Below are 14,436 nucleotides of genomic sequence, written 5' to 3' on the forward strand. Positions count from 1 at the left end.
ACTTTTACTCCCACTCCTTTGCTCTTCAGGCTGTAATGACCTAATCCTCTGGATGCAGTGACATAGTGCTTGCCTGACATGTGGGTAGTCAAGTCAGTCAGTCAGATCCAGTGGAAAAGTAACCCTAAAAAAGCCCCTGCAGAGTCAGAACATTTAAGTGGCATATTTCATGACCAAAGAGGCAAAAAAATCCCCCAACACAAAAACACCAAAACCCCACACTCATTTTATATTTTTACAAAAGTAATTTGGTTACCTCTTGGACTGTTCCTACACTCCAAAACTGCCATTTAGTGCATTAGCAAACCCTTGTCATCATCACAATTTGATAGACTAAAAAAAGCATTAAAAAAAAAATCAAATTTCCAGGTTGCCAATGGGATTGTGTTCTACTTGTGACTCTCTCCAACTCCTCCATCACCTCCTTGAAATGTGTTACTTCCATCTGGGAGCAACCTTCATCCTGGTCTCAATAGTGCCAAACACAATCTTTCAATCATCTCATCCCCACCCTCCTATCCTGCACTCTGTTCATGCTGAAAGGGCCCATCTCTTAACCAGCACTTGGTTGACCCATATTCATCACTGTGAACCCCAGTCCATCTACAGCACTCCCCACTTGAGATCTCTTTCTAAAGGGCCTTGTGTTGCCCCTTACTACATTGTGTTTTATTTAATTTAGAGACTCTATCCAGCCAAGAGTTCTGTCTTCTAGCTCCCACTCTTTGTTCCCACTTTTTGCCAAGCTGGTGTCATACCAGCCTTGACAAGCATTCTCTCTGGACAGTCTTTGATGGAATTAATGAAAAACTGGATGGACAACACTCTGTGAGAGTGTAGAACATGGTTTGCATAGGTCTGTCCTGTTTCATAATACCGAGATTAGTCTTCTTTCTTTACAGCAATGTTCTTTGTCACACAGCAGTTTTTAATGCAAACCTGGCCTTGCTCACCATGCTGAAAAGGTACACAATTCATTCTTCAGCTTTAGGGAGTACAAAACAACTAGATCTGAACTGATAAGTGTGTGTATCTACATTGCATTTCCTACCACTGTGTGAATATAGCAACCGTGGAAATAGTGATTTTTTTTTTTTGGTATTGCTCTGATGGTATTTGACTTACCTCACATGCTCTAGTGTATGTCTCGTTCTGCCAAGAAACAAATTAATAAAATGTGGGGTTAGCATAAATATAATCACAGAGTATTTCAAACAGATAATACCAATTTATTAGAATTTCTTACAGTGAAAGTACATTACAAAACCTTATAACTGTCAAATAATGAAAAAAGGAAAACCCACACTTGAAAAAACAGAAAGTCAGCACTAGCATGATGCTAAGGTTGAATGAGATTCAGATATTCAAGAGATGCAGAAAAATGAGAAGTTTAAAAGTTGTCATGGCAGTTGTCCCAAACCAATGGTAGTTCTCATCCAACTGGTCTAGTAAAAACAAGAAATCAATCTATTGAGGGCCATGTGCTTCATTTACATCTACATGAAACTCTGAAACAGCCCCAGTAGAGTAAAATCCTGAAAAGCACTAGTGCATTCTTACTGTCTAAAAATCTGTGTTGAGCTTAATGAACCATAAAATACATATATTCTGACAAACTCAATGAAAACCTTTGATATTACAGGCAACTTGCATAATAAGAATTACTGATTTCCCAAATCAGAATTTATAAGGAACTGATAAAAAATGTAGACATTACATCTTTTGGTAGCAACACTGCTCTGATTGGATTTTGAATGTCTGCCATTGGATAAGATACTCAACAGGCTGGAAACAAATGCTATAGAGCCAAAGCTCAGGTAATACTCACACATTTCAGTGGACAGTCGGTTTGCACGGTTGCATTCCAAAACTGACATCCCTGTGTACACTGTAAAGACACAGGATGGCTTTAAAAATTACTTTGAAAGCAGAATTCTAAAGGGATACTCCAGCATCATCTTACCTCAAAGGAAGATATGGGTGTTATAAGGGTCAGATCCTACAGTAAAAGAATTATGTTATATAGTGCCCTTCTTAATGCAAAACCAAATACAAAGGAAAACAAACTCAGTCTTGTTCTGGGAATGAGTTTACTCAGCTGGCTATGATGTGGCCAGCACTCCCACCCTCCCAGTTTTATTTCACCACTTGTTCTCTGTGCAGAAGCAGCAGACATGCAGTGTGCAGGACAGCAGAGCACAGAGGAAAGCTGTTCTGCACAAGCCCACCCACATGTGCTCGCCAATTGGCATTGGCTTTAAAACCATGAGTTTACAGAGAAGCAATAAATATTATGTCATTCAGTTTTGATGTTGGACCTTTCTTGTTTATGCTGTCCCATCTACTTCTTAGTGGTTGTGAAGGTTTTTCGTTTTAAAGGCAAGCTGAAACAACTTTACAAGCAGAAGACTAATACTGAGTGTTGCAAAGCCTCATGAAAAATATAGTGAAGATTTGATAACACTGAGCAAAGATACTCAGAAACTTAAACAGGTGAGTCAACCTTGCTATGTATTGTCATGACAACACAGACTTTTATGGCCCCAGCATCATAAATTGCCCAGCCTCACTAGATACGAGGTGCTGAGAGGCTGCTTGCCACTAGTCTGTGTGGAAAATACTGAAGACTGAATTCCCCACTACTCTTCAACGAATATGTATAATCACTGATACTGAAATTGGCAGGAAAAACTTTCTAACACAATCTGAGCCATTAGAAACCCAGATTTCTTTATCTGTGCAGGACACTCAGAAGGACATTTCCTTACTTTTGTGTGTATTGCGAGACTTTACAACAAAGTATTTATCCACTATAATCATACATATTAATTAAAAGGTGTTTCTCATCTAATACATTAACATCGCTTTCCTAGAACTAATTTTCATGTATCTGGCTCCTACTGGAAGTCCTGTTATGGTCCTGAAGGTTTATCAAGAGGGATCTCTGGTGGCCATATTCAGTGAATGCTTCAATATTAAAGGTGACCTTTCCTTGAACTTTTTCTTTGGCCATGTGATGTTGCTTCTTGCTACATAACTTGCAAAAACCCCACTGTAGTCCTCTTTATCTGCTTCTCCACTGGTTCCAGCCATGCTTATCATCCTGCATGCATACCTTTACATACTTTTATATTTTCTTTTTGCCACTTAGTCTTTAAGCTCTATTCAGCAGCTTCAGGAGAGCTGAAAATTTTTATTCTTTGTGTTGTAAATCACCACCAGCTTGAATTGCAACTGCAATATGAACTAGGACATCAGCTGAAATCCTCCAAGAATGCTCCTATGGAAAACTCATGTTAAGCCCCCAAGACAGACACAACCATTTGAAGTCCTAGAGAACTCTAAATGTTCAACAATTAAAAGTTTTCTGACATTGAATCACTGAAAAAATAAAATAAACTACTTAACTGTACAGAGGTAACTGAATAAGACAGTCTTAATGATTTGCATGTTGGAGGCGACACTAGCTTTGACTCATTGTCTCAAAAATGAAAGGTTTTGAACTTTGTATATCACAAATGTGAACATAACTCACAGCAGAGATCATCATCCTTTACTCATTTTCTTTAAATAAAAAATATGTAGCCATGTCTCTAATAATTTGAACCAAATCTACCCACTCAACTTAGTGACTTATGCTAGACAGGCAACTGTGCACATTTTCATGGAGTCTTTGAAAATATAATTGTACCCATTGTATTCAAATAGCAGGAACATAAAATGTCGGTAGTTAACAAAGTAAACCATTACTCACCGCTCCAGTGATGTCACTAACATTGCAAAGGTTAGTAATTCCAAGTTCTCCTCCCTGTAGGAAAATATATCATTTTTTTAATCATTTAAGAGAATCAAAATATTTCCCCCAAATTCTTTGATTAAAACATATTAAATTATTGGCTCCTTGTAAACCAAATTTTCTTTGGCTGATGTTTCCTCATCTGGAGAAATTTATGGTTGACCCACCAGTAGCTTCTCACTTGAGATTAATTTCAGAGATACCTTCAAAGGCTTTAGCAGAATCAGATGGTGTGAATCAATTTATCTGAGGTAGGAATTTGGCTCTTACCTCCCTGTTCTGGTTCACTGAGTCAATAACAAATGCTTCACAAATATGTTGGGCTTAAATGACAAAGCCAAGTGGCTTTGACCTCTTGGGAGACGAAGGACCTTCAGGCTAAATGTCTTTTGTCTGGCCACCTTGAAGGAGTTTTACCCAGCCATATGGTGATCACCACCACCCTTCCTCTCCTGCCAAAAGTGCTCTCCAGCAAACTGTTTTTTCACATCATTCAGAGTGTGCAAAACCTATCACTGTCACTGAAGTGCAAATTATTTGAGGATGTATGCAACAACCTTAGAGAAGCTGAATAGCAGCTCTTAAATTTTTGACCTGAAACCAGGTAAGAGCAGCCTTAATAAAACAATTCTCAGGAAGAAATTTTCAGCACACTGCATACAGCGTGACAATAGTGAGGATCAAAGCTGTCACCAAAAAAAATCGAACACAAGTAGACCAGAGGAGAAAAATAAGATTTACAGCTCTCAAAGATTACATTTTTTACACCTGAATCAATACATTCACTGAACATAAATGTGATTTCCCTGTCTTTCAAAGCTGAAAGGAAGAGCAACTTATTTCTTATTCTGAATTAATTTAAACTCAAATCAAAGGATCCCCATTAAAGTTATCATTGCATGATAGACTTCCATCAGAAAGCAATTAACTCTTTCACTGGTGCAAGAGCTCCAAATAGTTTCAAAGGAACTGTCAAGCAAGTATATGAAATAAAATAGATCAGGTGATAATTCTCTGCAGCAGGTTTCCACAATTAGCACCAAGGCACAAAATGTCCTTTTTACAAAGCAAATATACACAGTATTCTAAAACACATCAACATTTCTGGCAAATAAAAACATGGAGGCAACTACTGAAGGCAGAAAAATTGTCTAGATTTCAGTGGTTTTGTTTATCTTTGTCTTGCATTCTTAGAATGTCTTGCACAATATTCCAACGAATATTAAGAAAGTATAAAACTAAGGATCTTATCACTAATTTTAATACTTACAGAATTAGCCACAATTAAAACCAGCTAACTTAAAAATTAAGCTGCAACTAATTTCAGGACGGTTGTGTGTGTCACAGAAAGGAAACTTCTTGTGACTTTACAGTTTTCCTCAATTATATAACAAAAGCCCTGGACTAGACTGAAATGAATAAGTGAATAAACTGAGAGAATAAAAGTTTATCTTCCCCACCCTCCAGGGTCTGGGAAGGGTCTATCATTTATAGTAATTGCATGGAGTCAGAGTAGTGGGATTTGTTCCTTACCAGATTCCATAAATTCAAATGGTAGGCATTAGTTCTCAAATTCTGCTCTTAGTAAAACATATTCTGTAGAGTAATTTTGATACGTAATACAAAGTTCCTATAGTGCTAACAACAATCTGTACTTAAAATGATTTTGAAAACTTACCAGATTACTTGTACATAGGTTCTGACAATTCCTTGAGAAAGCACAGTACACTGCAGAAATCCATAGACAGTAAAGAGCAACAGGACTTCTCAGCAGGAAATCCCACAGGCAAGTGTTCTTCATAACTCAAACAATTTCATCTATTAATCTGACACTTCCCTTGACTTGGCCATACAAACTCCTTTTAGTCTAGGTGACAGAGATACAACTGTGACATTTCTGCATGTCAGATCATTAAAATGCTTTTTGAATCCTTGTTTACACTCTGCTCCTTCAACAACTTCCCACCTTCCTGGAGTGCTTGTCTTGAACTTACGCAACCTCTATTTCATAGTTTCTGATTAAGCCACTGAAACAAAAGGGTTGACCAATGAAAGTCAGTGTGTCTACTTACACAAATATCATTAACGTAAAAAGGAAACTAAGTGCAATGCTTTTAATCAGGTGCTCCAAGCCACACAGAAACAGGGAAACGGTGGGAAAAAAATGGCCTAATGTTAATTTTGACTAGATTAAGCTATTTCTAAATATTTTTATGTGGATGCAACTAAGAAAATTTGTTGGTGATGATGAATAACTTTGTTAGAACACCATTGGTCATATCAGGCAAAAAATTTAATTAAACTTTTTTTGAATTATTATTTCCAAATGTTCAATTTCCACACCAAAATTCCATGCAGAACAGACCTGTGTCTGCCTTCAGATGCAGCCTAGGCACAAACTAACCAGAGTCAATTTGCTAGAGGTTCTCTAGATGAGGAGGCACAATTTTGTACATACAAAACAAAGTAAATTTGCATCCATATCATGGAAGAAAAATGAAGGTGATAGATAAATCCTGTGTCTGATTTGAACAGTGGCGAAGAGTCTTACATAAAATTGAAGATTCATGTTAAAGAGGTCCATGGAAAGTCAAGCTTAAGACACATCCAGGTCCTGGTCTGTGGCACATCTGAGCTGTACCAGCAGAGGTATCTACAGAGTAATTCTGCAGTAGAAAATCAGCTTACATACACATGTATATATATATGTATACAAATGTTATGCCATTTTGTGCATGTGTATTATTCACTATAAATCAAATGTGCTACTTTATAAATAATACAGCATTCTGATGATCAGTCGAGGCTAGCACATCCTGTAATTGCTGCTTAGAAAGGGTACCTGTTTTTCCACCATACCTTTCCAAGCCCCATTCAATTGCCAAGGAAACATTTCTGCAATAAAACAGGCTGAGAACCTGGTTAACACTAATCCAGCAACAGCAGAGGTGAATTTGTTGGCATTAACCTGATGCTGGTTTTTTCTGACTTGGACTCTAGCACAATCCCCTGTGTAGTTCTCGTGCAGTGAAAGGAGTAAATGCTCTAAGGCATGAGGAAAGACAGGCTGGAGATGGACAATGTATGTCGGGAAGCATTTCGCTCAAAGCGGTCCAAGGCAGGGAAGGCTTTTAGGACCAGGTTCCTTCCTTTTCCTCCAGTTGTCCTGGAAAGCTTTGGGGGCTTTCCTTGTGCACTATCTCAGTCTCCTCACCACTACTCAAGGGAACTTCCAGATGAGAGGAAGGCTCATCTAGGGTGAGATTTGCTTTCAGCTATGCAGGTGTGGGGGAATTACTGCCCAGTTTGCTTCTCACTTCCCCACTCCAGAAGGATGCTGCCCCCACTCCAGCCCATAAGCAAAGCTGCTCAAGGAGGAGCTCCTTAGATCCAGCCAAAATAAGCCAGTTTAGTCTGACTGCTTAAATAGTAGGTCTCTGCTAATCCAGCTCATCTTGGCTGAAGAAGTTTCATCAGAGCTCACATGACCAGCAACATAAAGTAGAAGCTGGTGACAGACAGATGAAGGCTGCAATTTCTTCCTGAGGCAAAAAACTTTGGCTTTGGATAGTTAGTACATTTAGGACCTTTGGGATTTGGTCTCTAGGTCTTGTAGATCTACTACTAAATTCAATATAAACATCAGTAACCTAGCAAGTGGCATGGGATAACCCAGATCACATCCACACTTGAAAAATCTCTCATAATCCAAGAGAGGAGTGAAATACCTATGGGCAATGGATCTTAAATTTACTATATCTCAAACAGCTCCTGGATATTATTTGAGCTATGCTGATGTGGATCAAAATCAGGCAGAGTTCAACAGTTGATCTGCATGGTCACTCAGAATTAAGAATGCTGGCTAGCATGGATTTAACTTACTAACTTAGGTGTAGTGCAGATAAAAAAATATGCCTAAATTATAACTTTTTCTAAAAAATCTTTCAATGGCATTTAAATAGTCAACAGAGGTTTTTAATTTGTTTTCATTTTTTTTTAAGGAACTTTTTGCTTGTTAGATATCTAGGGTGTTTTTTTCAGCATGTATAGGGAGAAGCATTGGGAGATGAGAAACACAGAACCATAGAATCATTATAGTTGGAAAAGACTTCCAAGATCACCGAGTTCAGCCTTTGACTGCACACCACCATAGCAGCACTAATAATAATAATAATAATAATAATAATAATAATAATAATAATAATAATAATAATAATAATAACAACAACAACAACAATAAATGCCATGTCCAGGAGTTTCTTAGTTTCTTAAATGCTTCTAGGGACAGTGACTCCACCAAGTTAAGAACCTGGTGAAGAATGTAATCCAGGTGGTGCATCTTAAAGTCTGAAGAAAAAGCCCACAGCACCATAATAATAACAAAACAGTATTTGGCTTTTTAGACAAGGAAATTTGGTTACTATCAAATACACATAAGGAACCCCTTGTAACTGGAAAGCTTGGCTGCTACTGATGAGGATAATTCTTGTCAGTGAGCCTTTGCACACTCACATAGAGGTAGTGCACACGTGCCTCACACAAATGGGCTCTACCCCTTACAGCTAGCTAATAAAATATTAATATTAAACACAATATTCAAACGAATACTCAAATGGTGCAGAATTTTTTCTTAAACAAACACCGTTTTCCACCAGGTGTCACTCTAACATCCCATAAACCACGACTTTCAATGAAAAAAAGCACTGAAATATCTCCTTTCTTGTTTATTTTCCTCTGAACACATTGAGAGAACAAATAGCAACAGTCACTTGACTCTTTGGATTTTTCTGAATTTCAGGATTTCTACAAGAAGAGAGTACTTATGGGCTTCAGAAGCCAAACTTTAAAAGGACTGTTTGCAATATCTGTGAATGACAAAGCATTAAACGTAATTTATAAGTACATCCCTTCCATAACACTGTGCCCTGACATGGAACTAGGGATCCAAATCTTGTGAGATATCATTAATAAACCTTGTCTTTTATATTATAGATCTCCTTACAGAATATAATTTCCCTTATCATAAAGACCAAAGCTAAAGGAAGGTGTGCTTGTTGACCAGCACATCTGCAAAGGAGAAGACTGAGAACTAAGAGAAAATCAGAGAAAACTTGATCACAATTCCCTACCTAGACAGAAGTACATATCAGAGCTCTTTACAAGCCATGGATTCATCTTTCAAGTTCTTTTGAGTCTCTTTTAAGAGAAATAGAACTATGTACAGACAAATGGCCAGCCCTGATAGCAATGAATAAAGTTATCATACCTTGAGGAGAAACATGTACATTATTACTGCTAGTAAAGTGAGTAACAGCTTCTTTATACCTGAAATTACCATGATCCATAAAGACTAACCTTTCCTGTACATGAACATGCATGTGACTGTGCATACATATACATGAATGGTTAATATAAGCAGACTAAGGATCGAAGACACAGAGCTTTAGTGCTTTGCTGCACTTAGAGCAGAAGATTAAAACTATTGGCTCAAGGTGGGTTGGCAGCCTCCTCTACCATTCACCCCAGTGCACAGTCACAGGCTGCTGCACATACAGCCAGAAAGATCAGGTGGGAAACACCTCCTGGGCTGCCAAAAGGTTACAGCTCAACACATTAACATAAACCGATGGCAGCTTCAACTTATTTAAATAGTACAGGACAAAAACTCTCAAATGGTCAGCTCCCAGATGACCCAGTCCTGGAGTTGTGCCATCATTCCTGCCCCTGTGACAGCAATCTCTACCACAAAGGTAAGCCAAACTACTCAATGTAATTCCCACTCCAGCAAACTAATTTTAATCTCCTCACACATTCGAGTCAGGTACCTAAAATCTCATCAAATGAAATAATTGTCTATGTGCTGCCACTTAAACAATCTGTGCACAGTTTCACAAAACAGCAGCACACAGCAGGAGTTGGCAGGACAACAAAAACTGAACACGGGATGGCTGAGGAGACAGACAGGGGGACACCAAAGCCCACAGAGGTTTGTGTCCAGTCTGAGCTGTTTGTGTCCAGTCACACAGCACCAAAATTTCCTTGAAGATAGACTACCATTCATGAGTCCTCTCTTGATGGGAAGGGAAGTTGGGAGAGGTGAGAAAGCAGAGACTGTCAATCCCTCAACCAGCCTACAGGACAGAGCAATGAAAAGGAAAATCTCAGCTTTTACTTATCAGTTGCTACCTTCTTCATCTTGGGGAGGTCATCCTGAAAAGATATGCTGATGTGAAGCACTCACTATGTGATGATGGATATTCACTCTTTTGCAAAGATCATAGATTATTCTCATTTTCCCTCTGGCAATGGGCTCCCATTAGATTTTTAATTTCTTAGTAAAGTAAGTGAACAAGGACCCTTAGGACAAAAAGCTTCCCTCCAGTGCCCACTCCTCCCTCCTTCCCCTTTTATTTGTTGGTGCAACTGCGAAGACAGCTGTTTGTCTGGCAATAGCAGCCAGTCGGTCAGGGAGTGCTGTGCACAAACAGAGGGAAGGCCATACAAGAGAAACCCCCTGTAGTCTGGCTCAAGATTTATATCTATCTCTGCAGATTAAAGAAGTGGGGTTGGGAGGGGGGGAGAAACAGACTGTTAAACTGGATCAAATTGGAAAGACAGTCATGCATGAGATCCTTAGCTAAACCAGTCAGGAGACAGGGATTTGCTTCTATTGATCTGCAGTAATGATGACTGGAGAAATGTCTCATTAAACGAAGCACAATGATGGATTTCAGACAAGGCAAATTTGAGCTGTGGAGATTAACAGGAAGAGATGTAAAAGCTAGGCCAGGATAGAAAATATAAGGCATGCTAAAGGGCAACATGGATCTATAAATATATTGCTAAAAAAATCAAATCTAAAAGAAAAATAATATATTAGGGCTTATAAAACTATTAGTGTGATCATCATGCACAACATTAGGAGAGACAATGAAAAAAAGCTCACTGTTGAGTAGGTAAATCTTGCACTTCTTTTTATACTGCTTTAAAGAGGATGAGTTGGCAAGGTATTTGCAAAGCTATTTAGTGATTTGTTCAACTGTGTTATCTATTAGATATCTCCTGATTATTACCAATCAAATGTGCTGCCTGAAATTTGAAGAAAACTAAATTTCAACATACACAAGTGGCAGGCAGTGCAAGAGTGTGAGTGCAAAATGGCCTGATGCAGGATGTCTGAAGAGGATTGCATGAAAAAGATGTGCAAAGGGTTTTAGATAGAAACAGAAGGAAAGAAGATTGCATACCACAGAGGGAGTGACTTATGGTTCTGGGCACGTAGATCAGTGTGTAAGGTATAAAATCAAGATTAGGAGAAAAAGACAAAAGGTGCAGAAGCAGTAGTGCACATTACATGATCTTTGTAAAGATCTTCAGAACAGTCAGATGTTCGGTTTGCATAAACATCTCCCATAAAATCTCTACCTCTAACACCTCCTGGTTTCCATGGCATTCCCATATACCTGAACATTTCATTTCCCAGTAGTTCCATAAAAAGGAATTGCTTATCCAGCAATCCAGAAGTGAGCCCATCTGCCTTGAGTTCCTTACAGACTGAGAAGCAACAGTGCCCACCATGGAGACAGGAATTAACTGGGACTGGATTTGACCATTTCAGTCACCAGCCTGAGAAAGTGTGTTGCTGGACTGTTGTTTGGATGCACTGCTCACTAACCTTTTGGTAGGTATCTAGAGTCCCAGTCCTTCTCCCCCCTAAATTCCCATCCTCCTCTCCTTGACTGGGCAGTATCTCTGGGTACAAGCACTGACACTGGTCCACAGGAAGAAGCAGATCCCTTTCTCCACACAAGTAAGAGCAAATCTCCTCATAGTAATGGGAAAAAAATTAAGGATGTTATCTAAAACACAGGCTTGTTGCAAACATCTGGAGATATATCTGATCCCTTCTTTTCTGAAGGAGAGGGAAACATTCCCTGGGAAGACCATAATTAGCTGGGACCTACCATCAGGAGAAATCCTGGGGATGGTAATCTAGCACATCCTTTCCACCTGCAATAACAGCTAAAAATGCTGTGAGCAAGACAACACTTTGTCTCGGCTCACTAACGTGCACCAATACCACAGGCAACCCAGTCAACTACAGGCTTTATCCTCCAAGGGTTTCAAGCCCCTCTGGAACACCAACAGCTGCCATGACCTAACACAAGTCTGCTCCTTGCCCTTCTGGGTGCAGAGGAAGGCCTGGGCATCCCAAGTGTGCCCTCAGACTCTGTCTGGCAAGTGTCACCCCTCCAGGAGCAAGGGAACCCCTGCCCTTCTGGACCAGTTGCTGAGAACCAGAAGGACCATCTAAGAATCTCAAAAGGCCACTGAACTGAGTCTGCCAACTCCATTGACTGCAGCAGCAGTCATTTGGATTTAGATGTATTGATTTTAAATTAATTGCAATGCTTTTAAACAGCCTAAGTATTATCTGCCCACAGCCATATGTGCTGACCCTCGAGCTGGCACAGACATGCTGACAGAATCACAGCAAGATGGTGGTTTGGGTGTTAAACCAGCTTCTTTATTTTCTTTTGCTGAGGAAATTTCCTTCCAGCTGAGGGAAGTTTCCTTCCTCAGGAAGTTTTCTTTACTGAGAAGTAGGGCAGATGCCAGAGCAAGGAGGGGACAGGCACACAGAGCTACACCCGCACACTGCCAGTGAAGGGGCACCCCGATGCCGAGAGGATTTATCACCCATGAAAGATATCAGCCCTGACATTCCCTGTCATGGTCCCAGACCTGTTTTCCTGCCCTGCCCTAGCAGTGTGATCCCTGCCTCCCCCTTGCAGCAGCTCTGGTGCTGTTTTGATCCTCTAATGAGCTAATTCAGGGCCGCAGCACAGCGGAAAGCCATTCACCTTGTTGTCAAGATGTTCTGCTACCTCAGCAAATTGTACTAGCTCAACACAACATCAGGTGAGCTCCAGGAAGAGAGGAAGTAAGGCAAAGAAAGGAACCCTTTGACCCAGCTGGTTTGAGCCTTCACTCTAACAGCTGCTATTGTTAACTAAATTTAGGTCTGATACATCATTGCCCCTTAACAGAGGGAAGCCTGGGGAGCAGGGTCTGCTGCTCATGACATGTTTGAATGTGATCTTGCACAACAGAGCAGTGACCTCTCTCTGCATTATGATAACACAAATAGTAAGAGGTGGCCTTTAATTGTGAGTGCATCTGGACTCCTAAAAGATTTGCAGAACAATGACACGCTTAAGCTTTAATGACAAACACTACCTCAATGTAGAGCAAGCTAAGACAGGAGAAACATTAAACAAGGGATGTCATACATGTTCATATGTTTATGCTCCCAAGATTAAAGATTTAATTAAAGAAATTAAAATTAAATTTAAACCAATTGAAGATTGGTTTATAAAAAGTACCTTATTTTTTCCAGTATTACTTACATGCACAAGCACAATGATATGTCTTTCCTAAGGCTGAAAGGATTCAGTGGAGCTCAAAGAAGAAAGGGATGCACTAAAAACAGGATATCTCTGTACCAAAAATGAGAGAATGAATTATTTTAAATCAATAACTAAGATTATTTCTGAGAAGATTCTTCTGACTTGGTTGGGGTTTTTATCTGTTGGTTTTTTAAAAAAATTTACTTTCCAGACATGTTTTGGGTTTCTACTAAATTACAAACCAGAGAAAAACTATTCTCTGAAAAAAGATTAATGTGCCCTTTTGCAGTAGTCCACAGATTAAGACCATATCCTTCAACCTCCCTGGGCATTTGTGTTCTCAGTCCAGTGTACTGGTAGATACCCATCCTAACAGCAATTTAAATGAGGTGCAGACGCATGCTGTCTCCCATTGCTCTGCAAGCTGCAGAAGTTGAGGAGAGTGAAGAGCTGGATACAGCAACATGATTTATTACAGCATCAGAATCTAGAAAGCATGGGCCCAAAGGAGCACTTGGCACTGCTGTCAACAGAGGTTCCCCCAGTAATTTCAAGGTATCTTAGATTAGGTCCAAGAACTGAACTGAAGAAAGAGACTCTGCCCAAACAGGACTACTAAGCAGTAATGTTTCATTTAGTGGAAATTCAAGGTGCACAGACTGCCTAGGCAGATATACTTCAATGTCTGTATGCCAGCAAAAATAGTTTACTGCATTTTCACACTAGTTTTTCAGATAAATATAATACACATGAGGAATTCTCTTTAGGTATGTCTTTATAAGATTAATAAAACAAAACAGCTACAAATATTTCCTTTATGTAGCAACAAGTTAGCCTTCACTTGGTAGAATGGCTGTCTGCAAATGTTATTATTTTCTGACTATGGTATCTCTGTCATGCTGGTTTTGTTTCCTTTGCTTCAGTGTTTTCCATTTTATTTCATTAATGAAATTCTACAGATCAAAGCAACAACAACAAAAAATATTCATGGGACAGTAACATAGAACAAGGAACATCAAGAAAAAATACTGGGCATAAGATGCAAGGAAGTAAGTGAAGGTTCCTGGTCCACCAAATCCAGGCTGCAAACAGCAGAAAGCAATGTGAAATTACCTACATAATTTGTAACTGAGTGGTTTGTAACTGAGAGGAGACTGAAGAGCAGCCAGGCTTCCTGCTCCTGCTCATTTAGACCAGAGGATTTGCCTCTCTAGATGCCTAGTAATAGGA

At 39.4% G+C, this 14,436-nt stretch overlaps 1 protein-coding gene across 1 annotated transcript in view; it reads right to left on the bottom strand.

Annotated features, from left to right (window-relative positions):
* Positions 1-12,585, bottom strand: part of ROS1 (ROS proto-oncogene 1, receptor tyrosine kinase) — a 75,908-nt gene extending 63,323 nt beyond the window's left edge. The window contains exons 1-5 of the mRNA XM_023923989.2: positions 11,761-12,585; positions 5,475-5,823; positions 3,755-3,808; positions 1,829-1,888; positions 1,126-1,152 (exon numbers count right to left, since the gene is read on the bottom strand). Coding sequence (XP_023779757.2) covers positions 1,126-1,152; positions 1,829-1,888; positions 3,755-3,808; positions 5,475-5,597 — 264 coding nt within the window. The 5' untranslated portion in view covers positions 5,598-5,823; positions 11,761-12,585. The remainder of the gene's footprint in view (positions 1-1,125; positions 1,153-1,828; positions 1,889-3,754; positions 3,809-5,474; positions 5,824-11,760) is intronic.
* Positions 12,586-14,436: the final 1,851 nt, after the last annotated feature.

The sequence above is a fragment of the Cyanistes caeruleus genome, chromosome 2 (genome assembly GCF_971803275.1).
Source record: "Cyanistes caeruleus chromosome 2, bCyaCae1.hap1.1, whole genome shotgun sequence".
NCBI classification, from domain to species: Eukaryota; Metazoa; Chordata; class Aves; order Passeriformes; family Paridae; genus Cyanistes; species Cyanistes caeruleus.